Source organism: Ammospiza nelsoni, chromosome 25 (genome assembly GCF_027579445.1).
Source record: "Ammospiza nelsoni isolate bAmmNel1 chromosome 25, bAmmNel1.pri, whole genome shotgun sequence".
Lineage (NCBI taxonomy): Eukaryota > Metazoa > Chordata > Aves > Passeriformes > Passerellidae > Ammospiza > Ammospiza nelsoni.
The window spans coordinates 7,077,179-7,104,795 of record NC_080657.1 but is presented as its reverse complement, the minus strand read 5'-3'; the positions used below and the strand labels follow the sequence as shown (position 1 = coordinate 7,104,795).

General features: G+C 45.8%; 1 protein-coding gene across 3 annotated transcripts in view; it reads right to left on the bottom strand.

Moving 5' to 3' along the window:
• The window catches only part of LOC132083748 (lethal(3)malignant brain tumor-like protein 3), a 40,199-nt gene extending 13,235 nt beyond the window's left edge, over positions 1 to 26,964 (bottom strand). Inside the window, exons 1-15 of one of the 3 annotated variants that reach the window (XM_059488597.1) lie at positions 26,916 to 26,964; positions 16,814 to 16,922; positions 16,398 to 16,506; positions 15,034 to 15,091; positions 13,905 to 13,993; positions 12,688 to 12,792; positions 11,932 to 12,067; positions 11,349 to 11,440; positions 10,278 to 10,429; positions 9,434 to 9,510; positions 7,170 to 7,255; positions 3,476 to 3,586; positions 2,155 to 2,269; positions 1,953 to 2,052; positions 991 to 1,167 (exon numbers count right to left, since the gene is read on the bottom strand). In XM_059488597.1, the coding sequence (XP_059344580.1) occupies positions 991 to 1,167; positions 1,953 to 2,052; positions 2,155 to 2,269; positions 3,476 to 3,586; positions 7,170 to 7,255; positions 9,434 to 9,510; positions 10,278 to 10,429; positions 11,349 to 11,440; positions 11,932 to 12,067; positions 12,688 to 12,792; positions 13,905 to 13,993; positions 15,034 to 15,091; positions 16,398 to 16,506; positions 16,814 to 16,875 (1,469 nt within the window). In that variant the 5' untranslated portion in view covers positions 16,876 to 16,922; positions 26,916 to 26,964. Of the gene's footprint in view, positions 1 to 990; positions 1,168 to 1,952; positions 2,053 to 2,154; positions 2,270 to 3,475; positions 3,587 to 7,169; positions 7,256 to 9,433; positions 9,511 to 10,277; positions 10,430 to 11,348; positions 11,441 to 11,931; positions 12,068 to 12,687; positions 12,793 to 13,904; positions 14,084 to 15,033; positions 15,092 to 16,397; positions 16,507 to 16,813; positions 16,923 to 26,915 lie in introns of those variants that run through there. The other 2 variants (XM_059488598.1, XM_059488599.1) reach the window with 2 other exon arrangements.
• Between the last annotated feature and the right edge of the window lie 653 nt (positions 26,965 to 27,617).

Here is a 27,617-nt window from a genome sequence, read left to right as displayed (position 1 = left end):
TACTAAGTTTGATGCATAAACTGAGCTGCAGAGTTGGCCAAGGGAGGGCAAGCAGCAGGATAATACCAGACTTACAGGCTGAATTCAGACACTCCACTATGAGGAAATTAAATACTTAGAAGAAAAGAAATATATTACAATTCTAAAATGCCATTTATTCTGTGAGTCTTCAAAATCTCCCAAGAGCTTTATGGTAAGAGTGCTATTGAAATGCACCTAATTTTGGTGTGGAAATTAGGGAATGAAGATGCCATGAAGGCTAGGGAGGAGAAAGAGGCATTCATTCCTTTTTTCTGGACAAATAGATCTTGGAAATGTTATAAATCTAAACAAATAGATGAACTTTAAAATATAGATAAGCCTTCACATACAACAAAAATTAAAGTATTGCTGGAGTTTGCCCTAGTGAGACTGGATTTGTGAAGACTAAAAATGATCTTAAAAAATCCTTCATATTCTGGTCTGTCCCATGACAGGTTTAGCTGACTCCTGCACTCCAAGAACCAAGGCACAGTTTCCTTTCCACAAGGCTGCTCAGTTGCAAGATTTTCTTGTGAGAAAACAAAGTATCTGAGAGTGCTCAGCTTGCCTGCTGCTAAGTGATACACACAGAGTGCGCAGCCGACCCAGAGTGGATCACAGTTACAGTTTAATAGTGCAAAATAATCTTGGCTTGACAGTTTTAGGACAGGAAACAAAGGAAAAGAACATATTTTAAATTGAAACAGCAAAGAAAAAGTTATGGAGACAGAATGCAATTTCCTCTGTTGGAATGTGACCAGAGCACCAGGATTAAAGAATCAAGAAACTAATTAAGGCATATGAGGGTATAGAAGTGCACTGCTCTGTGTTAGGAGTTACTGGGGCACACGTCAATATTACAGACAGATAAACTCAATGCTCCGCTGTGTTGCTGCCAATTCCAATGGTTTTCATCCTTGTAAATGGTTTTGCTCCCCAGTACCTGGCCAAGAGTACAACGCAGCTCACCTGGATTGTGAAGAGTCGCCCTGAGAAGCCTCCCTTGCTCCCTGCAGTGGGCCAGGGGTCTCCAGCCTCCTGGCTTTCTGCAGGATGCTCCCAGGGGAAGGTCTCTCCCCACTCAGCCGGTCCTGTAAGAGGTTTTCTCTGCTCAGGTTCACATCAGAGTATGGGCAGCCAACTAAGCTGTGATGGAGAAACAAAAAAGAGAGCGGACAATGAAAGCTTTACAGTCATACAGTCTTCCCTACCTAAGGAAGAGAAATCCATCACAAACCCAGAAAAAAGGAGGCCATCTCAGGAGATGCTGTTATCCAGCTCTAGGTGTGAGAAAGCAGGGACCATATGGCAGAATTAAAACCCAAAGTCATGTTGTTAAAGAGCCACCACAAAGGATAAGAATTCATCCTCTGTAACTTGCTTATCAGAACAACATTTCATGAATCAACAGAGTTCTGCAACTTTTAGTCTGAAAAATTCAAAGCCCTTTGCTGTATTATAAACTACCAGGTCTTCTGACCTCCCACTTGAGATTGTTTTCTTGCTCCTAAAATAATTTACCTCTTCTAAGAGCAGATAAGAAATCAAAAGGCAGAGCACAAAACATAAGCAACCTCTCCTCACTTATACTTTAACATCCTTCCCATGCCCTCTCTTCTTTAACTGTCTCGTTGCATGTTGTTCTTGGGTATATTATTTCACAAATATAACTCCTTCAGTACTGCTGGAATGTAGAATCTGGAGTTAATGAATCTGTTTGCATTGCAGCTATCATGATTATAGTGGTATAAACAAAATTTATGATCAAACAGCCTGCTTAGACACAAGAGGGAGCTGCGACTGCAGTTATAGCTATCTCCAGAATAACTAGCCTGAGATCATTTCAGTGCAGTGCAGTTGCTTGGTGCTGCATCATTACAGTTATTATTGTTGTTGCTGTGGTTGTAGCTGCTATCATTGTCATTACATACGTGTAATGTGTTCCGTAGCGGGGGCCCCGCACGTGCCCGATGCCCTGGCAGCCTGGAGTGGGACACGCCTGTCCCACTGCTCCCTCTGCATCTTCAGCACCTGGGAGCAGCAAAAAAAGGGAAGATAAACAGATTTGCACACGAGGAGCAGACTGCACTTAGGAAATTATCCAACATAACAAAAGCTGTGTGCTGTATTTACCTAGAGGAACTTGCAGAGCGTGTCCAGTTTTGTCACACCAGCCCACAGGATGGATGTCAGGGCTGTCTGCATCCACCCAGAAATCGTAGTGATGGTCCCAGCCATCAAAATGTATCTGAAAGAAGCAGAAGTCTCAGGGAAAGACACAGTTCAGGGCATGACTCAGCTCTTATGTTAACTTCCCCCTTTATTTCACCTTGCTCAGCTTGGGGCTGATTCATTCAATATTTCAGATCAATTTTTCAGTCAGGCGCAATCATCTCTGTGCTCAGTCTAACTCTTTGTTTTCCTGCATCTGTGTTTCACAGAATAACCAGGTTCTGGTGACAGAATCCAAAATCCAGACCCAAGACCTGCTATTTGTGCTGATGACCTGTGTCTCCAGTCTGTCATCCCACAGCCCGTGGGATGCTCTAACACGCCAAGTCCAAAGCTATGCAAACACAAATGCTTATTTATTTTGTTTTCTGTGGATCCCAAAATACCATAAAAGCCAACAAGTTTGGTGAGTTCTGCAGTGAACAAGCTGCAATTTTCTGCTGGATGAAGAGACTGCAGTAGCTCAGATCCAGGTCAGGTTAACAGAGACTGAGGATCACTGGAGTTTAAAGGCTACTGGGTTTTTCATGCAGGAAGGTTTCAATGTATGAATTGAGTATCTTGCCACTATGGACAGGCAAAGCTTGGCTTTTGTTCACAGCAATGAGACTCAAAACCAGCCAGATAATGGGGAGTGAACTCCACTCCTGCCTGCGTAATCATCCTTTAGGAAGGAGATCTGTGGCCATGGAGTCTCCATCAGTGCAGCCTCCACTTTAGCTGGCTCATACTTAGTTTCTCAGAAACCAAAGCACAACAGATTATTTGGGTAATACATTTGCATGAAAAGACTAGGTTAAAATGCATTTATGTGACAAATTTGTACTGGAGAATGATGCTGCTTCCCACGTGTAGCAGGATTTAAATTGCTTTGGGTTTCCCTTTCCTGGTAGGAAAAGAACACACTTAGGCAGCTTCCCCAGCAGAACACTCCTGCTGCCATCAGTCACAGAGATCACAGGGAATATGCCAAGAGATGGGACATCACACTGTCGAGTGTTAGTTCAAAACAGTTACGTTAGAACAGTAACTGACACCAGGCCAATTCCATCAGATTTCAGCAAAACAAAGCAACAGGAACCAATTCCAGCTGGGCAGGCCCTGAGGCCACAGCAGCTGCCAGGCTGTTGTTGGCTGCTCCTTGTTCCCAGGTGTTGTTTTCCCTGCACTGCCCATCCCAGGGCTCTCAGCACAGGCTCTGCACTTGGGAGCAAGGTCATACCTTAACACGATGGTTGTCTCTGTCAGTGATTGTTGCCACTCTTATCAAGATGGGATTTCGTCTGTCCACAGCCTCTAACTTGGTATTAACCTGGAATCCGTGAGGAGGACGCTGCAAGAGAGGATTGTAAGCAGAATGCTAAAAAGCCTTGGAGTTCAGAGCTGGCACCTGCTCTGAATGAAATGTGCTTCAGTTTCCATCCACCCCTGGCTGCCTTTGGAGCTTTGGGTTATCTCACATGGCAGACTGTTCAGAGGCTAAAATCAGAGTTCCCAAGAGGTTAAAATCAAGAGTTCCCAAGAGAACTTATCTGAGTGTTTGTCAGCAGCCCCAAACTGCTGGAGAGGCAGCCTGAGGTGGCTCAGCACAGAGGAGCTGTCCCAGCCACAACAAGAGACCCTTCCCTCACAGACAAAAGGCCAGGAACCAGCACAAGTGGCTCCACTGACACAGCCTCCCCAGGCTGACAGCACACCTCCCACACAGCAGGGACATGGTCTTCTCTAGAAGAGGAGACTGACAAGGGAGAGATCTCAGCAGTCCATATGAATATCTCCAGGGCAAGTGTCAGAGGATGGTGCCAAACTCTCCAGCAGGGCCCAGTGACAGGAAAAGTAGCAATGGTCCTGAAATAAAACACTAAAACCTCAACATGAGGAAGAACTTTTTGTGGAGGCTAGCAGAGCACTGGAACAGGGAGGGTGTGGAGTCTCCCTCTCTGGTGACATTCCAAACCCACCTGGACGCAAAATTCCAAAGCCACCTGTGTCACCTGCTCCAGGTGACTCTGCCATGGCAGGGGGTTGGAATGGATGATCTCCAGCCTCTCTTCCACTCTGACTATTCTGAGATGTCACACCAGTCAGGACAGTGGCCAGTTCTCCACTTTTCACATCTGAACACACCATTGGCTGAAGCCTCTCTTCACTACCCTACATCCTCCCTGGCAACAGCTACAGCTCCAGGCTATCAGTTTTCCTCACTACACAGATTGCTCCTTATGACAACACCTGTGCTGCTCATGAACAACTGCTGGGAGCTGCTGTGCTGGGGCCCACAGCACCTCTGGCCCTGGAGCCTCCTCTGCAAATGTTCACTCACCCTTTTCCTCAAACCCTGAAGACTTTGGGAAAACTCCAGAATGTTCTTTGACCTGATGTGTGCACCCTATGTAACCCCTAAGCAATAGACAGCTTTTACAAATTTTTCCATTTATCTGACTACAAATTCCTCCTCTGACCTCCTCAGCAGAAGGTTATGGATGCTCATTCAAAACATGTCTCTCTTCGCTTCTGCACACAGAGGTGAGGGTTTTAGCAAGAAATGATAAATTGTCTATTTGAACATGACCAAGTTAATGAAATGATTAAAATCACTCTTCCCTCCCAGTCTTCCTTACCCTTGGTATTACCAGTGGCTGGGGGCAGGAAGGAGATGCACTCCTGAGCTAAGGGGTTTAACTCCACACCTGAAGCTCCTCTTTGGCCATTTCACCTGGACACAGACATCTATCAGACACTGGACACACCACAAAACAGACAATCTAAACTGCTTTTATTTTCAAGAGCATCGTATTGAACCAGCCAACCTTGTGTGTCCTCCCTGAAGAAGAGGCTGAGTGCTCAAGGTCCAAATCCTGCCCGAAGAGGAGCCAGGCTCTTTGCTTAAGCCTTGCTGAAGGGTTGCTGCCCTTTAGGCAATAGCTTATGAATGTTCTGAAATTGCCAGCCCAAGAGGATGGGCTGAAATAACAATGCTTACATTGGAGCTGTCTCCTGAGTTTTTGGGTGGAGAGGGCAGAAATCCAGACCCAAGACCTGCTATTTGTGCTGACGACTTGCGTCTCCAGACTACATAAGACAGCTCTTTAAAATTGTTAAAAGCTAATTCAGTGAGAAATGCCTGTTCTGGCTCTCAACCCGCATTTTTATGTACTGATTTCCTGTAATTGCTAGCTGGAATAATAATAATTATTTTTAAAAAATCAATAGCTTTGCCATTTATTTGCACTTCAGTCCAACCAAGCCAGAAAAAAATAACAAGGTTTGATCTTGAAAGAGTCCTACTAACTGCTGATATATCAAATACCTTTTCTTGTCTCATTTTTGAAACACAGTTTTAGATGCTAATTTGCACTCTGGAATTTCATGAGGGCCAGAACTGGTCTTTCTACTCTTCTCCCAAAGCCTGATTCCTGACAGAGCAGAAGAGTGGCTGCAAGAATGTCTGGAAAACAGAAAAGAAGGCAGACAAGGCAGCTGCATCCCACTTGGGAAGACACTTCACTTTGGAAGAATCCAAAGAAGGGAGTTCTGGGTACTGAACAGGCTCCCTGTCCTGAGCAAAGCCTCTTATGTTCAGGTATCTCTCACCACGCTTCAGACCCTGAAAATCTGAGGGAAGAAGCCACAATGGCAGATCTTACAGAGGACTTGGGCTGGGAGTTTTAAGTTCACATTTCCCAGTTCTATTGGGATTTCAAAAAAGCTCAGTCCATCCTTGGGGGCAACAACTGTGTCCCACTGACAGCTCCACTCCTCATCCTGCCCCTGGCTCCAAGGTGCTTCCCAGCCATGGGAAACCTCAATCCCAGGGATGTTTTGGATGTGCTGCAGATAACTCCAGTTAAAGCCCTACTGTTCTCTGAAGAGGCAAAAACTTCTTTCACCTCCCTGACACCACTCTGCAGCCTGCACCAACCTCATGTGGACACCTGCTGAAATCTGGCAATTATCAAACCTGTCTCGCTGAATTTTTGCCTCTCTTATCTGAGGCCTCCCTGATTGATTTTTCGTTCTCAGTCCCAAAGACCTTTCCACAAAAATACACAGGAGGGCAGCAAGTATTAACCTGCAACTCCCACTTCAGAAAAAGGAACCAAGACAAGTGTCACGATGGCAAAGAAGAGTTTTTAAACATATTGCAAAGTTTAGCAAGGTGAGCCAGCAGCGTGGAAGGGGGAAAATCAAATTAAAAGTGCACTCATTTTAGAGGCTTTTGGTTTGTTTCTGCTCACAGTGAGACTCCAGATAAACACACTGAACTGCAATGAAAGAAACAAAACTCACTGTCTCAAGGTTGAGAGAAGCACCTTCACACTGAGTCTGTAAGATGGTCTTAGGGGTTTGGCAGAGATGCTCTTTCATCTGTTAATACATTTATTTCTGTGGAGGGCACAGCTGGCTCCTCCCCAGAAGGACCATGATCTGTATCAGCACACGTAAATCCTTGATATGAACTTCTCTACCTTAATTCCAGCCTCACTAGCCAGGGAAGTACAGATTTCCACAACTGCAAGGTCAATTTTAGAAAGGTTTTTAAAACTTCATGTAGAGGGGACACCAGATAACTGCATTCTTTCTCATCTCTGTGCCCTCTATCAGGCACTTCCCACATACCTCTGGAAGCCACTGTGGACTGAAGGCTCTGCCCTTAAATCTGCTAATGAAGCCACTGAAGATACTTAGTCAAAAATCCTTTCGAAGTCAGCCTTCCATAGTATTAAAAAACAAAAAAAATCTTGTATTTTGGTCTGTGTTTTTGTTTTAGCAGCATTGAGATGATCTTAAACTCAAAGTTAACCACAGTTTCACCTTCCTCGCACAGATAAGGTGAACTATGCTCAAATAAAGCCTCTAACAAAAAAGGGTGGATAACAGCACCTGAGTAAGAGCAATGAAAGACCTTCACCCACCAGTTTAAAGGCTCTTGCAGGAGCTGCTTGGGAATTAGTTTCTTCCAAGTACTTCTCCCATGAGAAGGCTTTGGAATCCCTGTGTCCTGAAAAAACAGAGAATAAACATTTCTGTAAGAAAACCCCCATATTTACTGTTACAAACAGCAAAAAGGCAGCTCTGTGACAGTGTAATGATCACTTACAATGGATGGTGCCACCTTCAGCACCCAGAGCAGCTCTGCAGTTCCCCAGTGTAAAACTGGGAGCTTGAACCCTGGCAAGTTCACTTCTGCACAGCTTAATCAATTCTTACCCTCTAAAGAAAACTCCAATTGTGAGCTAGTCAAATGATTCTGTGACGTGCAATGGCATTACCAAGTTAATTTCCTGTTTTATGAACTACTCCATGTGTGAGCACCTGTAAGACTGCAGAACCTTCTCCTCTCCTGCTGCCTGCTCACCCAGGCTCAGTGAACCCAGCAGCCTGGAGAGAAAAGGCTCCACAGGTGTGCTGCTCCAACAACAGTGCCATGTCTCTCCCTGGCAATTACATTTAAGAAACTGCTCCACGTTTTTCCTATTTCAGTAATGTTTACCCCCAGGACAGGCTCTTTTTGGCAGGAGGGTGCAGTGACTAAATGCAGAGCACAGTCTGCAAACTGCTGCACTAAGTCCTTCAGCAGAGAGAGCAGAACTGGCTGCAGGTTTTGTGGGGGCACAGGAAATCCTGATATGAGCAGAGAACTGCAGAGCCCAGCCCTGCTGAACCTTCCAGGAGCAGGGACAGATGAGGGAATGTTCACAAACCCTTCTACATCAACACTGAAGACACTGAGGCCAATTCCCTCCATGCAGAGGGATCGGGCAGTGCTTCCTGCTCCACTGAACCTGGAACACAACAACTACAGGAATTCTTGCTCCAGGGCTGTCAGTCTGACAAATGTCAGGCTTAATTTTTTTATGTTTGCTATTCTTGAGCTGAATGAGCACTTCCAAGGCCTGAAAACAACACTGGTTTCCCTGTACGTTCTGTCCTCTCTTATTTGCCAACATTCTCTTCATTTACCAAATTCCAGTACGGCAGAAAAAGATGTGGATTAAGTTACTCCTTCATTTCCAAAAAATCCATCTAGGAAATCATTAGAGCATGGTGCTAACAATGCCAAGGCCATAGTTCAATCCCTGTATAGGCCATTAAATTAAGGAGTAGACTCAATGATTCTTGTGGGTTCTCCCAACCCAGAATATTCTGTGATTTCCAGAAATTCCATTTAGGAATTCATGGTACAAATCCCTTTTTCTCCCAGCTCACCCTGAAGGAAATGCAGGAAATCCTTCTCACTTTCTCGCTTCTAAAATCAAATTCAATTATAAATTACCAAACTCTGTTCCATTTTGTCCTAGCTTGCAAGACGTGTCTGGGGCTGTGTGTTCTGTGCCCACCTGTCAGAGCTGGGGCAGTTCTCTGCTGTGCTTGGGGCAGTTTTCTTCATCTCTCCCACAGCCAATCCTCCCTCCAGGAGATCTCTGCTCTCCATGGCCACTGAGTGTCCCTGCAGGGCTGATCCAATTCCAGCATCCCATGGGCAGATGCTGCGCCCAGGGCAGGAGCCAAGCATTCCTGCCTGGATGCAATCTGAGCCTGGCACAGCACAGCAGCCTTTGCCCCCTGCACTGCCAGAGGAGCAGCTTTCTGCTGCCCTGCATGGCCAGAGGGAGCCCAGGCCCATCTGCAGCAGCCCTGGAGCTGCAGAGGAAAACTCCCCCCTTGTGCAGGATCCCTGCTGCAGCAGAGCCACAGCTGGCACTGCAGGAGGGCTGAGCCCCCATGGCATGGGGCTGTGCCACCAGCCTGAGCCACAGCGTGCCAGGGCCTGCTCTCACTCTGGCAGCATTATTTTGTATTACTGCATTTTTATTTTTATATTTTCTTTTAATTTTTATTTTTTCCTAATAAAGAACTGTTACTCCTATTCCCATATCTTTGCCTGAGAGTCCTTTAACTTCAAAATTACAATAGGAGATGGGTGGTTTACATTTTTCATTTCAAGGGATACTCCTGCCTTCCTTAGCAGACATCTGTCTTTTCAAACTGAGGCAGATTTCTTCAATGAACTATGAAACAACATAAATTGCAATGGCAAAGAGTAGGAACAACAATATTGTTCAGAGAATAAAGAGCTCTGAAGCGAACCTGGAACTTGCAAATATGTAATTATGTGGAAGATATAGTTTGCAGGTTTTTTGGCTGAGGCAGAAAGTAAGTCTCACTTGCAACCTACCAGGTGGTGTTGTCAGTGGGGTTCCAGTTTCTTGGCAGTAGCCAACAGGACGGATATATGGGCTGCTCGTTTCACACCTGTACCAAAGAAGGAAAGTTGGCACCAGTCAGATGGAAAGCAAAAAGAAAGGCAGGATTTCAAATGCTGTCTGATAGGCCTTTGCTGGGGGAGCAGATGCTTTCAGTGGGTGTGATCACGGTGTAGAAGACAAGCACTGCCTCGTTAGAATGTGTAACACTGGGTTTTCAAGGCATTCAAGCTGTCCCAAAAGAAAGGGAAATACAAAGTAAATCTTGAAAGGGTTTGGTTGGAAGGGACCTTGAAGTCCATCCTGTTCTACCCCTGCCATGGCAGGGACACCTTCCACTGTCCCAGGCTGCTCCAAGCCCTGTCCAGCCTGGCCTTGGGCACTGCCAGGGATCCAGGGGCAGCCACAGCTGCTCTGGGCACCCTGTGCCAGGGCCTGCCCACCCTGCCAAGGAACAATTCCTAATTGCCAATATCCCATCCATCCCTGCCCTCTGGCACTGGGAAGCCACTCTGTGTGTCCTGTCCCTCCATCCATTGTCCAAAGACCATCTCCAGCTCTCCTGGAGCCCCTTCAGGCACCACAAGTTTTCTTACCTCCAGTGCTTCCCAGCCAGCTCAGGCAACCCCCACTGGCTCTGCACTGAGCTGCCCAGCACACAAATGGGAAGGGAATTACCTGGCAACTGGCTCTTTGTGAAAACCCCAAGGAATTATTCAGATGCCTGAAAACTGATATAAGATCCCAGCTTTAGGGCCTGCATGTAAAACAAAGCCAGTCTACCTTCAGCCATGTATCAGAAATAGAGTCTTTTACCAGTAGTCATAGCTCTCATCCCAGTTATCGAAATGTATCAGCAGCCGGTTTTCCACCATGTCTGTGATGGTGGCAACACAAACCATGGATGGGTTCTTCTTGTCCACTGCCTCCAGTTTCATTCCCAGACGAAACCCAGAAGGTGTGACAGGCTAAGGAACAGGACACCAGGAAAGAGAAATCAGCCACATTCTTGATCAAGCCATTGAAATCCCCATTATAAACTCCTTTGATCCCAAAACCCACAAAACAAAACACGCTACAGTGACTATCAAGATGTTTGCAGACAGGATTTTCCATGAGTTCTGGCAATGACTATTACTAAAAAAGAGCTAATGTGGCTCAAAAAACAGAATTTCCAGGTACATTGACCACTGCAGCCTCCCAGGCTGAGACACCCTGCAGTGATTTGCTGAGGATAATGGGCATTGCACATCCTGTTTTATTGGTGGAAAAGTTGGCGGAGTCTTCAAGGAGACAAAGTGCCTGAGTGGGAAGTAGGGCAGAGCTGGGCCCTGACCCTGCTGGAGTCAGTGACTGTCCACGTGCAGCCTCCAATCCACCGGCCTGTGGGTGGATCCCAGTAACACGGAATGGGATGGAGATATCACAGGAACTGAGAGAGCACCACTGGGGAAGGATGACAAAAGCTCAAGATCCATAGCCCCATAACGAATCGCACGGCACACATGAGCATGCTGCTTGAATCCAGAAATTATTTTGGAAATTATTAAATTCCATGAAAGTGACACAAATATCTTGACTGTAGGGGCACAGTAAAACAGACGGTTGTAATATATTTAATAAAAGGTTCAGTAAATCTTTTCCTCCAGCATTAAGGAGGAAGGAAAATACAAATTCTTTCTCTGGAATGTCAGTGACTGGGGAAAGGAAGAAAAATTGTACTAATTTTCCTTCTAAAAAATAAAACACAGCATGAAGTAGTTTGCATCTGATTGTACCATGGCTGTACCTCTGACATAAGCATATTAAAACCACATAAATATTCTGGTCAAAACTCACATAGCACCAGACTTATTGAAACCCCTTCTATTCCATATCACCACTTACACTGCTGAGGGTCTTAAAAAGGCTTTTTGGAGCTGCTTGAGCTTTGCAGTTCTTCAGATAGGAAGTCCAATTAAATTCTCCCTCCTTGAAACCTAGGAAGAGAGAAAAAAAGATTGTTTTACATGGCCCTGGTACATTCTGGTGGGTTTTTCAGAAATGGAAATTACCTGGAAAGAATATGAACTTTGCATGAAAACTACCCTGCTATGATCTCCAAGGGCTGTGCATTTCAGCTAAACCAGCTCTCTCTTATTCACCATAATGTCCAATCATTAATCTCAACCTTCAAATGTTTCTAGAAATTGAATGCAGGAAAGAACTGAATGCAGAAAATAAGTATGTTCTGAAGCACAGAGAGACATTCAATCCAGAGTTTCTGCTGTAACTAAGACTGTCAGTCTTTAGGAATATCACAGAGAAGATATTTTGCTCTTTTGTGAGTCACTGTGTTAGTTAAACCTCTTCCCTTTAGCCCCTCAGATCAAGTTCCACGATGAAATCACACTAAAAATGAAATATGCAGAGCCAGGACATCGTCGTAGAATTTATAGTTTCTCGTACACCGCTCTATTTTCTGTCATACCTTTAGGAGGGAGCAGCTTATGGCTTGTTTTTTCACACCAGCCCACAGGGTGGATGTCTGAGGAATCAGCATTAGCCCAGAAGTCGTAGCACTCTGGGTAACCATCGAAGTGCAGTCGCATCCTGTACCCCTGGACCTACAGGGAGAGAAGCTCTGATTATCACCAAGGGTCACAAAGGAGAAAAAGAATCACTTATAAAACACTCCCTCATGTTTGCACTTACAGAGAAAGTAACTTAGGATCTCATTTCTTTCTCAGAAACTCTAGTTGTACTTATTTGCTCTCCCAGTTTCCAGCTTCCTCTTTCCCCACTTCAAACAGCTGGAAACAGAACTGGTCAGTGGAACCTCCCTGAGCCCCTGCTCCATGCCATGAACACATTCCTGGGGTACAAAAGCAGCCCCAGAACTTAAATGTCTACACCAGATCAACCCAGATTTCACGTAACTGAAGCTGCATAAAAGCATTCTGACTTGTTTATATTTACTAAATCTTGGGGCCTTATGGCATTGTTCTTTTTCATACTCGTTCACTACAGGCAATTAATAGGTTTGCTATTCTTAGTTACAAGTGCAAAAATCTGCCAGTAGGATTTCAGGCAAAGATCCTTAATTACATAACACCTTTCCTTCAGTGTCACCATTAATTAACTAACTAAAGTACTATCACTCTTATGTTTCTACTTTTTATTGAAAAAATAAATAATTCCAGATGTACATGGGACTTTTGGAATCAAAGACAAGAAAAGCAACTACCTCAGCAACTGTGAGAACACAGAATCGAGAGGGGTGTTCAGGATCCACCCCTTCCAATTTCATTCCGACTTTAAATCCATTTCGGCCTTGTGGGAATGACTGATACTGTGAGGGGGGAAGAAACATTTGTTTTTAATTCCTAAAGACAAAATCTATTGCAGAGCAATCATAACATACTTAAGGCTTCAATTTTTATATTTCAGGTTTCAAAAGCTCAACTCAGAGAAGAAAATCCCACCCCAAGTGACTGTGGCTCCAACAAACAGGTGCAGGCTCAGGGATCAGTAATGGCACCATCACCTTATTTCACATTTACTCATTATTCTAATTAATCTCTCAAAACCACTGCACTGTTGCAATTAGTTACGAACGCATCTTTGAGCAGATGCAGAAATGAGCTCTTCTCAAACACAAAAGAATCCCCTTCCCAGCTCAGTGCAGAATCAAAGAGCTGGGAAAGCCATAATCACTTTGTGTCAGTCCAGACCCCCACCAAAAGGTAACTTGTCAACTTCAAATGGCGAAAGGGACAAGACAGGCTTGATCTGCAGCCCAGTTTTACAGTTATTCCAGAAAACTTTTGTGGTTTTCATTTATCTGCAGTCTTAATGCAAGTGAGACAGTTGAAATACAGCAAAAGTTTAAAAGCACCCTGAACTGGGGCTGCAAATGACCCAGTGCAGGACTGGACCTTCCTTTTAAGCTCCCTCTGGGGGGACCAACAGCCCTGGGCTCTGCAGAGCTCACTGGGAGCTGCACATTTAACTGGGTGCAGAGGCAGCTTCACCGAGGCTGGACTCGGCCTCTGGCACTGCCATGTGGCTGACACAAGCCCACCCTCCCTCCTGGCACTCCCAGCGTGCCCACACCATGGCCTGAGCAGCACGGGACAGGCTGGGAGGGCTCTGCTCAGCCCCACACGACATGGGACAGACAGCAGGCTGTCCCTCTCCAGCCTAACAGCCACTGGGCCAGAGGAGAGCAGATCCAAACAGCTGCTGCTCATCTGTGGGATTCAACCAGCATTTTGTACACCCTGCTTTGGGATGAGATGCCCAGGGCAAATGCCTGTTTCCCTGGCCTACTTGTACCAAAACAACTCAGAAATACAAGTGCAGGCTTAAGGGTGGTCTGCAGTCCCACCTCATCCCGTGACTGCCAGTAACCCTGAAATGTTGCCTGAGAAAAACAGCAAGAGAGTGAAAAAAGCTGCCAACCTCTCTGAACAGCTTTAGGGAAGCAGCTGGCATCTGTTCCTCTTCCAAGTAGGAAGACCAGTTCCATACCTTCTTCTTTCCAGGAAGCACTAATTAATCAAAACAACAAGAAAATGAACGCTTCTCTCTGATGCCTCCTGCTCTGCTTCTCCTCTCTTCTCCTCCTCCTCCCATGTTTGCTGTGGCACCCCAAAAGAGAGAGCGTTACTCAACTTCTGAGGAAAGATTTTGCTTTCCTTCTCTGCTTTTGCTTGCTTTTGGAAACTCCAGCAATAGGAAAACTGTGCTCATTCCTCAGGAAATGAAAATTTATTGTAGCACAGGTCAAATGAACTGTGGCACCTGGACCGCTGGCAAGCTGCCCATGGAAAGGTGCCAAGGAAGAGTCTGGACAAGACAGAATAACTTAAAATTGTGGGAATTAATTCCTCCTCCTGACATTTCACAGAGGAATAAGGGGTTAAATATAAACTAACAGGCAGCACAGAGAGGCACATAATTGCAGCTAAAATAAGCCTAAAATAAAATAAATTAAAAACCAAGTGATTTTTTGCTAAGTTGACAATATTTTTTTTATATACACACATATATTTATAACCTCCTCATAATACAATGCATCTACTAGAGAGGCAGCTCCCAGATGGAAACAACTTGGATTCATTCTGGTACAACCACAGTCATACACACAGAAAATTACATTCTAAATGTACATTAAAACTCTCCCCCCCAGTTACGTAGTGACTGATTTAAGGTATATAATACATTTAACTCATAGTCTACAATCAATCACGTTGTTTACAATTTATTTTTTACTTAGCACTCTAGGCTGTGACTGAAGCTCTCCAAAGTCAATGAAAAAAAGATTCTTATTATCTTCAGTGAGCTCTGGATGAAGCTGACTCTTTCCAGATCCTTACCCTGTGTCCATTATGCAGGCAAATCCAGGATATTCCTGCTAATACATCTCTGAAGCCGACAGTGGTAAGAGGGTTATGGACGCAATAAGCTGTTCTGAATGTGAAATGAGCTCTCCTGTCCTTTATTCTTCTGTTTATTATTATTCACTTTATAATAGCTACTAAAAAAAATCTATAAACATTAAAGAAAAGAGACTATGAGCTTAGCTCACCTTGTTTTATTGGTTTAGTGTTTCTGCGGCTTTTCATAATATTTGATTTATTCTTCTCCTAGACACAGATATGTTAAAAAGAAGTTTAGCAAGATTGTTTTTCCTTCCCTCCGATCATCTCACAATGCAGGTACAATAGGGATGTAACAGGTAACTAAAAGGGCTGCTAGCCAGCATTGCTGTCTCTTTAACAACCCTGAAAGAACACCAGGAGGGACTGTTACACAGATAACACTGATCTTGGTATCCCAAAGTGCTTTATAAGTTATTAAATATATGCTACTGAAGTTCATTTAAATGTTAAAGAGCAGCACAGGACCAAAACCTCCATTACAATACAGAGGATTTGCTTTCTGCAATGCAGGATTTGCTGCTCACATCAGCAGCCTTACTGGAACAGTCCTTTTTCCTTTCCCTTTCTTACATCCATCTATGCCAGGGAATGGATACAGGGGGTAAAAAACGAATTTATGAAGCCCTGAAGGAAGCAGAAGCTTCAAGGAACTCCTGTCATAGATGAACACCCCAGACAATGTGGTCTCTCTGTGTCACACTCCACGCCCAACCCTCATTCCCATCTCTTCTGTGTGTTTGCAAACTCGGGCTTGATTCCTCCCAGGCCATCATTTCTCAGAGCAAACCAAAACCAGGCAAAACGTGCCATACAAAGCTGCCTGCCAAACACTCCCCAGAAGGGACAGGGGGACAGTTTCTAATGAGAACGAGGAGAAGGGGGAAGAGAAAGACTGCAAGGACTTCTGGAAACATCTGTCCCTTAAAACATCTCACCCACATCCCAGAGAAAAGCTGAGCAAGACCATGAATTAAAGTGCTCATGACAGCTGAGGCTGCAGCTTTATTGCCCCTGTTCTGCCATACAGAACCCTGCATTATGTGAATAAACATAAAATGGCTCAGAGAGGCACTGATGAGCAGAAGTAGAGCACAGGGCTCCAGGAGGGGGTTAGGGGCTATAGGAAAGATCAGTTCAGAACTGAGGTACTGCTGGTTATGCACCACTAATACAGGTTTCTGGTAGTGCAGTGAGAGTATGCAATAAAACCCAAACAAACCCTGTGGTTTGACACTGATCTGCAATATCACACAACAGTATTTGAATTCTGGGGACGTGGTGTTATTACTGTGAACTTCTGACCTTCCCTTCAGCTGAGCTATTCATCCACCCCTGTGACTCCTCAGAACAGACATTCCCATCACTGATGTAAGTCAGGATCAGACCCAGACCATTCCCTAGGTACAGAACAAGCTCCCTCAGCCCAGTTGGCACTGCACAAGGAACTCTGAGATAACTGCCCCTGCTTTTCACAGCTCTCCTTAAAGGAAGTACATGCAGCCTCATTTACCTCATCCTCATATGCATTTTCCTCCTCATCCTCCGAATCCAAAGGCAATCTTCTCTTCCTCCGGAGACGTCTGACAGGTCTGCCAGCCTCAGCCACCTGACAGCCACTGCTGGTAGTAACATTTCCATTATTTCCTGTTTCTGCAATCATCTGGAATGTCTTTGATATCATTAAACATCCAAAATTAAAAACAATATAAAATTAAAATATTATTCCTGCACTGTTTCCAGTGTCTCTGAACCTCTTGGAATGAGGAGGCCTGGGCTGAGGACCTGAAGAAATGAAAGGTGTCTGCAGGATTTCCTGGATATAGAACTGTAACACTTTGTCTGACAGGTTCATTCAACTCACAGCAACACCATGGTCCCTTTAAATGTTTTCAAACAAAAAATGGGAAAAATCTGGGATTTCTGTACCTCTCCCTGTGCTGCTGGGAGCCTGTTTGAGTACAAATCTTTCCATTCTCAAAGCAATCCATTTGCTCACAGGTTTGGGAATCAGAGCAGGGCACAGCTTGTCTTGGCACTGCAGAAGTAAAGAAAAAGACAACTATTAAATTAAAATGTTAAAACACCTTTCTGCCGAAGTCCTTTACAAACTTTCATTAACTGACACTCAGTATCCCATAGTGAGGGAAGCAACCATCACCTGTGTGCTGCCACACCACCTCAGCAGAGAAAACCCCCTTTTATTGGTAATGTTTTAATTTTGGAGCACTGGTCTCCAATAGTACTCTCAGGCACATCTTGGTTGACTTGATGATCTTAAAGGTCTTTTCAAACGTTAATGACTCCTTGATACCATCTGTGAGGGAGCTCTCTGCTGAAACAGTGAATAATTTAATCAAAGGAAACTGGTGATTACAAAGTAAGTGATGCTGAACAGCCTGAAGGGCTGACCCCAGGCTGAAGGGCTGCCCCACCTTGCAGCAGTGTGTGCAGAACTGGTGCCCATGGGATGGACTCACTTTGAGAAGTTCATGAAAAGCTCTCGCCCACGAGAGGATTCCCTGCAGGGAAGGACTCTGAATCCTCTCCCTGAGCAGCAACAGAAACAACCTTGTGATGAACTGACCACAACCCCCATTCCCATCTCCCTGTGCCACTCAGGGCAGGAGGGAGAGCTGGGAAGGAGGAGGGTTTGACACCCATCCCTGCTCCACTACAGCCTCACACACACTCAGCTTGTCCTGCTGAGGACATCACAGCAAATCCAGATGCAGAACTAGAAAACCCATCCAGACACACACCGGGTAGCTTTGGAAAAAGCATGATACATGGCAGGCTTCAGAGACTCATCCTTGGAGCTTAAAACACAGGCCATGCAGGAACACTTTACTGGTCCAGATAAAATTATTAAAGTGTGTTAAATAGTGTCGCTATGCATCTTTTATTACTCCTGACCTGCAAATGCAACCAAATATTAAAAAAATTAAACTAAAAAACACCTTTTTGATGAGCAAAAAGCTGCAAAGATTACCCACTCCTTGATCTTCTGTACTGTGTGCATTATGGAGCTACTGAACTCCAAAATAAAAGAGGCAAGTCAAAGGTGGTTGCATTTGCAAGCTCTGCTCCAAAGCTTTTATTCCAAGCACTTCATTAGTCTGAGATCTTTTCTCAGCCATCTGCACTTCACTGAAACTTCAGCCTGAAAGCATTTGCTTCGCTCTGAAACAGGGCTCCTTTGCTGAGTGGAGAAGCCCCCTCTGTCTTCTATATGCTTCCAGGCCTCAGGATCCTGCCTCCAGCACCCTATCAAAGCTTCATCCCAAATGTTCCTCCCTCTCTTTATTTAAAGCCTGTATTTTTTAAAGCTTCAAAGATGCTGGACTTGCTTCTGAAAGGCTCACATCCTTCTCTGCAGCCCCAAGAAGACAGAGCATGATTCCATTTCAACACAAAGACAAATGTCCCATTCTGAAGAAATGACAATTCTGAGTGGACTCAGCTTCCTGCAGGACTCCATTCAGTTCATCTCCCTCAAACACTTCAGGAGCAGCAGCATCCTGGTGCAGATTCCAGAGGCTGAGGCTGGTGGGACAGCTCGGTGCCATGGCAGAAGGACAGCGGAAGGAGATCTCCAAGCTCCACATGCTGCTCCAGACAGGGTTCCTGTGCCCAGGAGCTGGGAAGGTGCCCAGGCACTGCAGGAGCAGAGGTCTCTAGGGCAGAGACGCCCCTGCACTGAATGAACAGTTCTGGTTCTGCCCAAACCGCTGCAGACAGAGGCCAGGGCTCCCTCCTGCCAAAATCTCACAGTGCACCTGTGGCCAGGTGAGCTGGGGAAGCCTAACCCCAATCCCAGAACACATAAATTTGCATCAGAAAAACAATGAGCATCTTTACTAACAGTCTGATCTGTGGGTGAGGCCTGGCTGATCATGGGGGGAACCTCCAGTTTCATCCCACAGCTCTATCCCTCATGCCTAAGTTCTGGAAATGCAGAATTTACTATCAGGACTGAATCTTCCTTTACACAACAGAGCTCAGCAGAGCAGGTTTGCTAATATGAAATCCGCACAAACCCTCCAGAAATAATCTGTCCTTCCAGAGATGCTCTTGAATGGTATTAAGGAAAAATGCATTTTGTGCATGCAAGAACTGGAATATAGCAAGAAGAGAAAGAAGGAAAAAGGATTAAACAGGAAAAAATATATATTTGGCATCTTAAGGACAAAGCAGCTCTCTGGACAGCCAGTTATTGTGTTCCAGCTGAACATTACAACCAGACCCACTAACCAAGGTACTGAGGGCTCTTCCACTTGATCATCTAATATAAAACAACACATTATCATTTGGTGTCTTTCAGTCTAATAAATAATGTGGTGCTTTGTTGATTCTCTGCCATTAGGAGGAATCAATAAAAGTGAAGCTATTTCTGCAATGGAATGTTACTGCTGGGTAAGGAGCAGAAGTGTAATGACTTGGATTGAACACAGGGCAAAAGTTATACCCCTGCAAAATAACCCAAAGGAGTCAATGGACCGATTCCATGTTTTATGGGAGTGTAGACCACTGATCTCAGAACACCCCAAGCATGAAGGTTTATCCACATCTGCTGGCAGAATTGTCTCCTCATAGCTTAAGGTCCTTCACAGCCCTTTCCCACTGCTCAAAGGGAGGAGGAGGAAGAAAAGGAAGATTATCAACACAGGTCGAATGTCAGGGGCCTGATTCTGAATGCCTGATGTGGTAACAACAACAACCACCTGATTTTTCAGAGCTCTCAAGTTTCTTCAGCTCAAATTTATTTCAGTTGAAATTCATCTTTTCCTCCCCAAGACTCAGAACTTGCAGCCTTGAAGGCAATTCTGTGTATTTGTTTTCAGCACAAAGGAACAGAACAGCTGACTACCTTCATTTGCAAATGTCAACAGCCACTCCCCCTCTTCTAACACAGAACCCCAGGTTTGTGACCATCAGACCTTGGTTCTGATTCCTGAGAGCCCTGTTTGCCCCTGAACTCCATTCTTGACCTGAAGCCTTCCAGGTGCTCAACTTTCTACCCTCAGGTTCAGCGTGAGCATAATTCAACCAAAGGCAGACCCATAGACCTGATGCTGGGCAGCACAGGACACTTCAGCATTCCTGCAGCTCCAATTCCAGCACCACCACAGCTCTTTAGGATTATTTTAGTTGAGCCAAAAGCAGGAGAGATGTTTGCAAATGGCAATAGGAAATATACCTGGGATAACCTCTGTAGGAGCTCCCCAGCTTCCCCCAGTTTATGGGAAGTGCAGGTGTGGAACATCTGTGGCCATGTCCATGTTCAGGGTCACAGAACATCCCCATCCCCACAGCTGCAGGGAGAGGCAGGAACTGGACTCACTGAGCCTTGTGTTGGGTGGTATTGGATATATTAATATTTGATGGAGCCTTGTACATCTATAAACATTTGTTTATAGCAAATGTTTGGTCACCAGTTTCAACAAGGGCAAGCCCAGCCTTTTTTAGATTTTATTCTTTGTGTTCAGGCTTTAAAAATAAAGAAGCTCAAGCACCAAGATTATTTACAAAGCTCCCTCTAGGAGAAGGAGTTTGGAAGTTACTTGGACATAAGTAATTAACTTGGAGAATTTACTTCAAATTGGGCCAGGAAAAATGTCAAAAATCACAATGTAGAAAATTATTTGGAACTTAAGCAGAGAAGGCCTGATAAAATAATTGGTCTTTCTCATCTCTGCATTTTATAAATCCAGTAGAACCCACAGAAAAATGAAATAATCGCTTTTCTTACAATGCTCCCTTATTAGTAAAATCTGCATTAAAATCAAGAGAATCCAATAAAAGGAAGCAAATGGGGGCAATTAAAAAGACAGCAGAAACGAACATGAAACATTTTGAAGAACCGTAGTCAGGCCCAAATATTCCTCATTTGTCCCAGTTTGTGATTTCTATTCATCTTTAGCATTTTAAGTCTCAGAAATATTAAGGCAAAAGAAGATACTTCAAAACTGAGATGAGTTATTCAGTTCTACGTTGCAGATTCAGATTCATGAAATGATAAATGATTGCCAGGCTGACAGAGATAATGAAGCCTAATTAATATGCTTCCACCCAGACCTCTATGCTTTATCTTTAGACAGGGAATCCACAGGAAAAGGCCAGAAATACTCAGGTTTTGATCTCATTTCTGCCCCTGAACCAGTGCAGGCTTGGGAAACCACCTCATTGTTACTGTAGAAAACCAGCTTTGGCTTTTAATATCCATCTTACCTTTGTTAGGAGATGAAAAATTATATATATAAAAAAAAAAAACCAACAAGAAGAAAAAAGAGTAAAAGTTCACTCAAAGTGAGTGTGAAGGCTAAATGGGTAGATAGGGGTTCACTCTACTTCTATAAACACCATCAGACTTGATGGGAAGAGAAATATTTCAAAAGGAATCCCATTCCAGGTGCCGCCAGGATAATTTCCAATGACATGAGGATTTCAGTGTCTCTCTCTGGTGAGGAATGCAATGGTGCAATAAACCCAAACACTGTAAATCCAGTATTAACGTGAAGTTTGCAGCACTTCTGGCAAAGCTTCCATGGACCAGGAGGCAAAATCCCATTCAAGAAGCACCTGGCATCAAGGCAACCATCTGATACTGTGCTGTTCTGGGAATAACTGATTTACAAATCACCTTTCTGCCCTGAAACAGGGCAGGAGCTGAGCAAAGCTGCTGCTCTCACTCAGTGCAAACCAGCTCTGAAGCTCCCATCTCCTGGGAGCTCTGCAGCGGTGTCTGACACCTGACAGGTGACATCTGCCAGCCTCTCCTGTGCCATCAATGAGGAACAGAGCTGCACTTCAAACACAAACACACTAACCCCATCATGACTCCTTGCAGCACAACTAAACCCAGAACTGCTCAGAACCCTTAGGAGCTCAGACACCTCGCCTGTACTTGGCTGTGACGGTGACAGATGACGCTTTACTCACCCTCAAAACCTGTTACTCACCTCAGGCAAACAATGTTTTGCAAGGCTGAACTAATACCATTACCAAATAAAACCCCAGCCTCATCTCCAGGAACCTCATCAGTGAGGGACTGAAATGAACCTTCAGAGGCTGCAATGGAACTGTACCAATGCCTCAAGAGAAAGCGCCAGGAGCCACCAGAGATTTAATGGCGTGAAGAGACTATGTCAGTGAAAGGAAAAAAAGACAAAATTCAGAATTGAGGAATTCCAAGCTCCCCCATTGCACTTCCTACTAATTTTTGTTTCCCACAAAGAGGGAAATGTTTTAACTACAAATCAAGGAAAATATTGCTCTGAAAGATTAGAGTGGGAAAAGGGTCTAGGAAGGGAGAGGGATGCTTTGGCTGGTATGGAGGAGAAGCAAAGACTTTTGCTCTAGGTTCTGCCACAGGATCACAAGATGAAGTCCTTGGGTTTTCAGGAGTTTGTCCAGCTCATTTGTACAACAGAGCCCTTCCAAGTTTCCCCTAAGCACACGATAACATATGGATTACAGTATGCTATTGCACTGGGGGACAAGTAAACAACACCATGGCAATGTGACCTCAATCAGCTCACAGGATCAGACAGCAAAATTGTGAGTTTACTCTAAACCAGCAGCTCATCCTAGAACAAAGCCCAAAGCACTGTTGGAGCCTCTGAGCTGTTCATCTTGGTTTGCTGACACAGCAGTGTGAAAAACACACTCATGTATCTATTCCAGCAGTCAGAGGAAAAGCACTGGCACAGGCTGTGGCTGCTGATTGTGCCTGTTCCACACCCAGCCCCTCCCCTGCCGATGCCAGCTGGCATTCCAGTGTTCCCACAGAGCCCCACACACCTGGCAGGGCTGTTCCTACAGAGCAGCACACACCTGGCAGTGCTGCCTGTTCCCAGAGCATCACACACCTGACAGTGCTGCCTGTTCCCATAGAGCATCACACACCTGACAGTGCTGCCTGTTCCTACAGAGCAGCACACACCTGGCAGTGCTGCCTGTTCCTACCGAGCATCACACACCTGGCAGTGCTGCCTGTTCCTACCGAGCATCACACACCTGGCAGGGCTGTTCCTACAGAGCCCCACACACCTGGCAGTGCTGCCTGTTCCTATAGAGCATCACACACCTGGCAGTGCTGCCTGTTCCCATAGAGCATCACACACCTGACAGTGCTGCCTATTCCTATAGAGCATCACACACCTGGCAGTGCTGCCTGTTCCCATAGAGCATCACACACCTGGCAGTGCTGCCTGTTCCCATAGAGCATCACACACCTGGCAGTGCTGCCTGTTCCCATAGAGCATCACACACCTGGCAGTGCTGCCCCCTCGAGTGGGACTGTTCCTCTTTGCCACCACACCCACCTTGCTGCCTCTCTGTAGGTTTGGGTGACACTGTGACAGCCGTGTGGCAGCAGCTCCTCTCTCCTGTCCTTACAGGCACTCAGTGCCGTGCTGGACAGCATTCTGACCTATTCCAAACAGACTGGGAGGGATGCAAAAGAAGGCACAAAACCTTATTCCATGCCCACAGAGTTAATGCTTTCTGTTCCTTCATGGAAAGAGAGCAGCAGAAACAGAGCGCACTTCCAGTTTTGTGGGTTTCACTGAGAGCCTTTGGTGCTGAGCTACTTTCCCCAGCTCTCCCCTCCCACCTGGGAAGGGCAGTGACTCTGGGGAGGGCACCTGGCCACTGCCCCAGCCCTGCACAAACCTCCATGGGGCCCAGCTGGGAGCCCAGGAATGACTCTGCAGGCCTGAAACCACAGAGCTGCCAATCCCAGTCCCTGGGAATCACCTGTAATCACTGCAAGACTTAAACACACTTCTGAACATCACCTGAAGCCACACAGGAATTACACACCTAAAAAACCTTAATGCTCTGCAAGAGTGACCCAAAGTAGAATCACAGAATTCTAGAATGGTTTGGGATTGGAAGGGACCTCAAAGTCCATCCAGTCTCTCAACCCCTGCCATGGGCAGGGACACCTTCCACTATCCCAGATGGCTCCAAGCCCTGTCCAACCTGACCTTGGACACTTGCAGGGATCCAGGGGCAGCCACGGCTATCCTGGGTAACTTGTACCAGGGCCTCCCCACCCTTAGAGAGAAGAATTCCTTCCTAAGATCTGATCTAAACCTGCCTCTGCCAGCATGAAGCCATTCCTGCTCTCCCTGTTGCTCCAGGCCCTTGTAAATAGTCTCTCTCCAGCTTTCTTGTAGGTTTGTTCCCTTTAGGCACAGCAAAGCTGCAATTAGGTCACCTCGAAGCTTTCTCTTCTCCAGGCTGAACAATCCCAATTCTCTCAGCCTTTCAAAAAGTTTAAAAGCTGCAGCATAAATAGGGTTGTCAAAACAAATCCTGTGTGATTCATGAACACAACCTCTACCTGTTTGCTTAGCTCTACCATGCATTTATCCCATCACTCTGCTGGATTCAATCAGAAATTTAAAAACCAAAACAAAACAAACAGGAGATGAGCCAAAAGATGATAAACCCAGCAATAAAACACCCATTCCTTGGGGGTAAAGTATTTTAGCAGTAAATTGAACCATTCTCTAGAAAATAATCTGTCAAATTTAGCAAAGCACATATGCCCTCACACCTCACCTGTGGAACTCAGTGAGTGATGCTAATTAGGAGAAAGAAGGTTTGGTCAGATCTCTGTTGGCATTGATTACTAACTGATTCCATGTGCAGGAGTGTGCAGCTGCCAGGCTTCCTTAATAAGGACTCATTTGGTCATTTTTCCCCCAGTCTCCAATCTGATTTTTCATCCCACTGTGCCTCCTTCTTCCTGCTCTTGTGCCCATGCAGCACAATTGGAGGGCTTGAGAAAAGGCTGATATAGATTATAAATTACAGAAAATATGGGACAGAGAGAACAGTGTGTGGGGGAAGAAGAACCAACATGAATGGTAACTCATGAATCACCTTGTTATTTCACAGAGAGACTGTAAATGCCCAGAGTAATCACTGCTGTGGGTCAATCTGGTTTTGATCCAGTCTATGTACATTTCCCTGATATTCAAGCTGTGCAATTCTCAGAATGGGATTTAGGCCTCCAGAACACTTTCCTGCCCAGAGGTGAGCCATGGATTGGCACATGGACACTTGACACCTTATTGTCTGACAACACTCACAGTGGGATTGTTGGGGTGTGCTGTGCCAGGACTTGAACTCAATGATCCCTGTGGGTCCCTTCCAACTCAGGGTATTCCATGATTTTATGATCTCCATTGTCATCCTGAGAGGATCTGATTCCATGTCCCAGTGTTAGGCTTGCAGCACATGTCATCTCTCAAAAACTACTAGCACTGATGGCAAAGGACAAGGGGTTACACTGAAGCTTCACCCTCAACACCAATGGAATATATTGTCATACCCAGAGGTATGTGCACTAATCACTTTTCATGAAGACAGAAGTGAGATAAGGGCTAGTCAGGCCTTCTCCTGCAGATAGACCAACACAATTAAGTACATTTAAAGTAAGACTGCAGACACAGCTTCAAATAAATTCACAATGCTACTTCTAAAAATCAGTGCGAAGACTTAAAAGTTCAGTAAATAAAGAACTGGTGATGAAATTGCTGACAAACAGCATGGTTGATGGAAGGAAAACACACCCTGGGTCCTGAGGAGTCAGTGGGGCAGCAATGGTCTGCAGAGCACATCTGGCTGTGTACCCACTGGCCCTCCTGCACCTTGCTCATTATGGCAATGAAACCCTGAAGACAGAGAAAATCACCTCTGGCCAAGACAAGCAGAGCTGGCCCTGCACAACCTGCCCAGCAGTTGTACCCAGCTGTCCCCAGCAGCTCAAACTGGGCTCTGAGTCCACCCCAGCACTCACCGGGAATTACAATTCATTTCACACACGTTCAGCTTTAATGGGATTACTTGCAATATAAGGTGCAATCAATTTTAGGGCAAAACCAGCGCACAGAGGCCAAAAACATCCTCTGTTTTAATTGCATCTGTAATTACTTTGTAAAAATGCATTCCAGCAGATTACCCTGGGGACTCCTATTAATCATTATTACTTATCTCCCACGGCCAAGCAGGAATACTCGCTCAGGAAAAGACTGTTCCCATCCTCTAAAACATATAATCTGAGTAGATTATAGATCATAAACTGAAGAAGAAAAACACTGATTAGACCACGTCAGACTGCTCTTAATTGCTGTGTAGGGAAGGAAAGTTTGAAGCACCAAGTCTGCTTTCCCTCCTTTTGACTTCTGTTTTACTATATAATAAAACACAGACCTAAAAGGTCTTTTACAATTTGGCACAAAATATCAGAGCTCTTTATCCCTTAATCCCAGTTACAGGCTATTCTTAAAAACTTATCTGGGCAGTAATTGAATAAATTAAATGTTTTCATAGTATAAATCTAATCCGATTTCTTGCAGCACCAGGAGCCCATAAAACTGTCCTAATCTCTTTCTCCTGACACCAAACATCATTTAGACTGTCCCACACCGACCCCTACCCGCAGCCGATCGATACTTTTGAATTATTGTATTTATTCCTCTATTTATTCAGCGCGGACTTCCCCTCCCAAAATCCCCATTCCATTAGTTCTGCACTTTGAATTTGCTGCCAGAAAGTTTGATGGTTTTTTGTTTTTTTCCGTCATGTAAAATCTGTTTTCAAACTTAAATCTTTCTGGTTTTCGGGAGGTCTCCAAGAACTGTTTCTACTGCACTGGATTTATATGTTTGTTAATATTCTTGAGTTGTCACGGTCCCGAGGAGTTTCACCGGAGCGGCGCCCAGGCGGGATAACCCAAATTTTCTCCTCAACTTCTTGGGTCAAAACTGGGCAACCACCACCTCAGAAACTGTACATACTTTGTGACCGCGCAAAGAACTTAAGCCCGCGTTCTGCCGGCGTCCATCGGCGGGTTTGCGGTGAGTTTTGCCCCTCTTGGGGGTTTAAACGCACTTTGTGTCCCGCGGGGCCCCGGCAGCCCCGGCCCGGCGGCGCCATTTGCGCTCCCGGCCCCCCACCCCCCCAAGATGGCGGCGCCCCCGCCCGGCCCCGACCCCCGCCCGCCCTCACTCACCGCCGGCCCGGCCCGGCCCGGCCCCGCCGCCGCCGCCACCGCTCCGGGGCCTCGCGATGGAGCCCAGGCAGCGCTGCGAGCCCCGCGGGCCCCCGAACGCATGCGCGGCCCCGGCCCGGGGGAGGCGGCGCTGGCTGGGGACGGGGACCGGGAGCGGGGCGGTGCTGGATATGGGGTACTGGGATAGGGGGTACTGGGGTACTGGGATAGGGGGCACTGGGTACGGGGTACGGGGAGGACCTGGGACAGAGCTGGCAGTGCGATGGAAATGCACTGGGGTAGGGATGGCACTGGGATGGGCTGGCACTGGGACATGGGGAAGCGTAGGATGGGAATGAACGGGGATAGGGCTGGCGCTGGGACGGGACACGCGTGGGGCACCGGGGGCACTGGCACGGGGCATGTGGGTGTGAGGGCACAGCCCCGCTCCCCGAGCCGGCCGGGGGGAGCCTGGGCACGGCCGTGGGCCCTGGGGCACGTTCCTGGCTGACACGGGATTTGGGCAGCGGAGGTGTGGGATGGGAGCTGTAAATCAGCAAATCGTGACCGCGGTGTCCCGCTGCCTCCCCCCCAGGAGTAACAGAGGTTATTGCCTCGTCCTCTTTGCATTTCTTAAACTTGTTTGTCTTCTCATGTGGGACTGTTATTTTACTTTGTATTTGAATTTTGGAGCAATAAAAGAGGTGGGGGTAGGATTTTTTA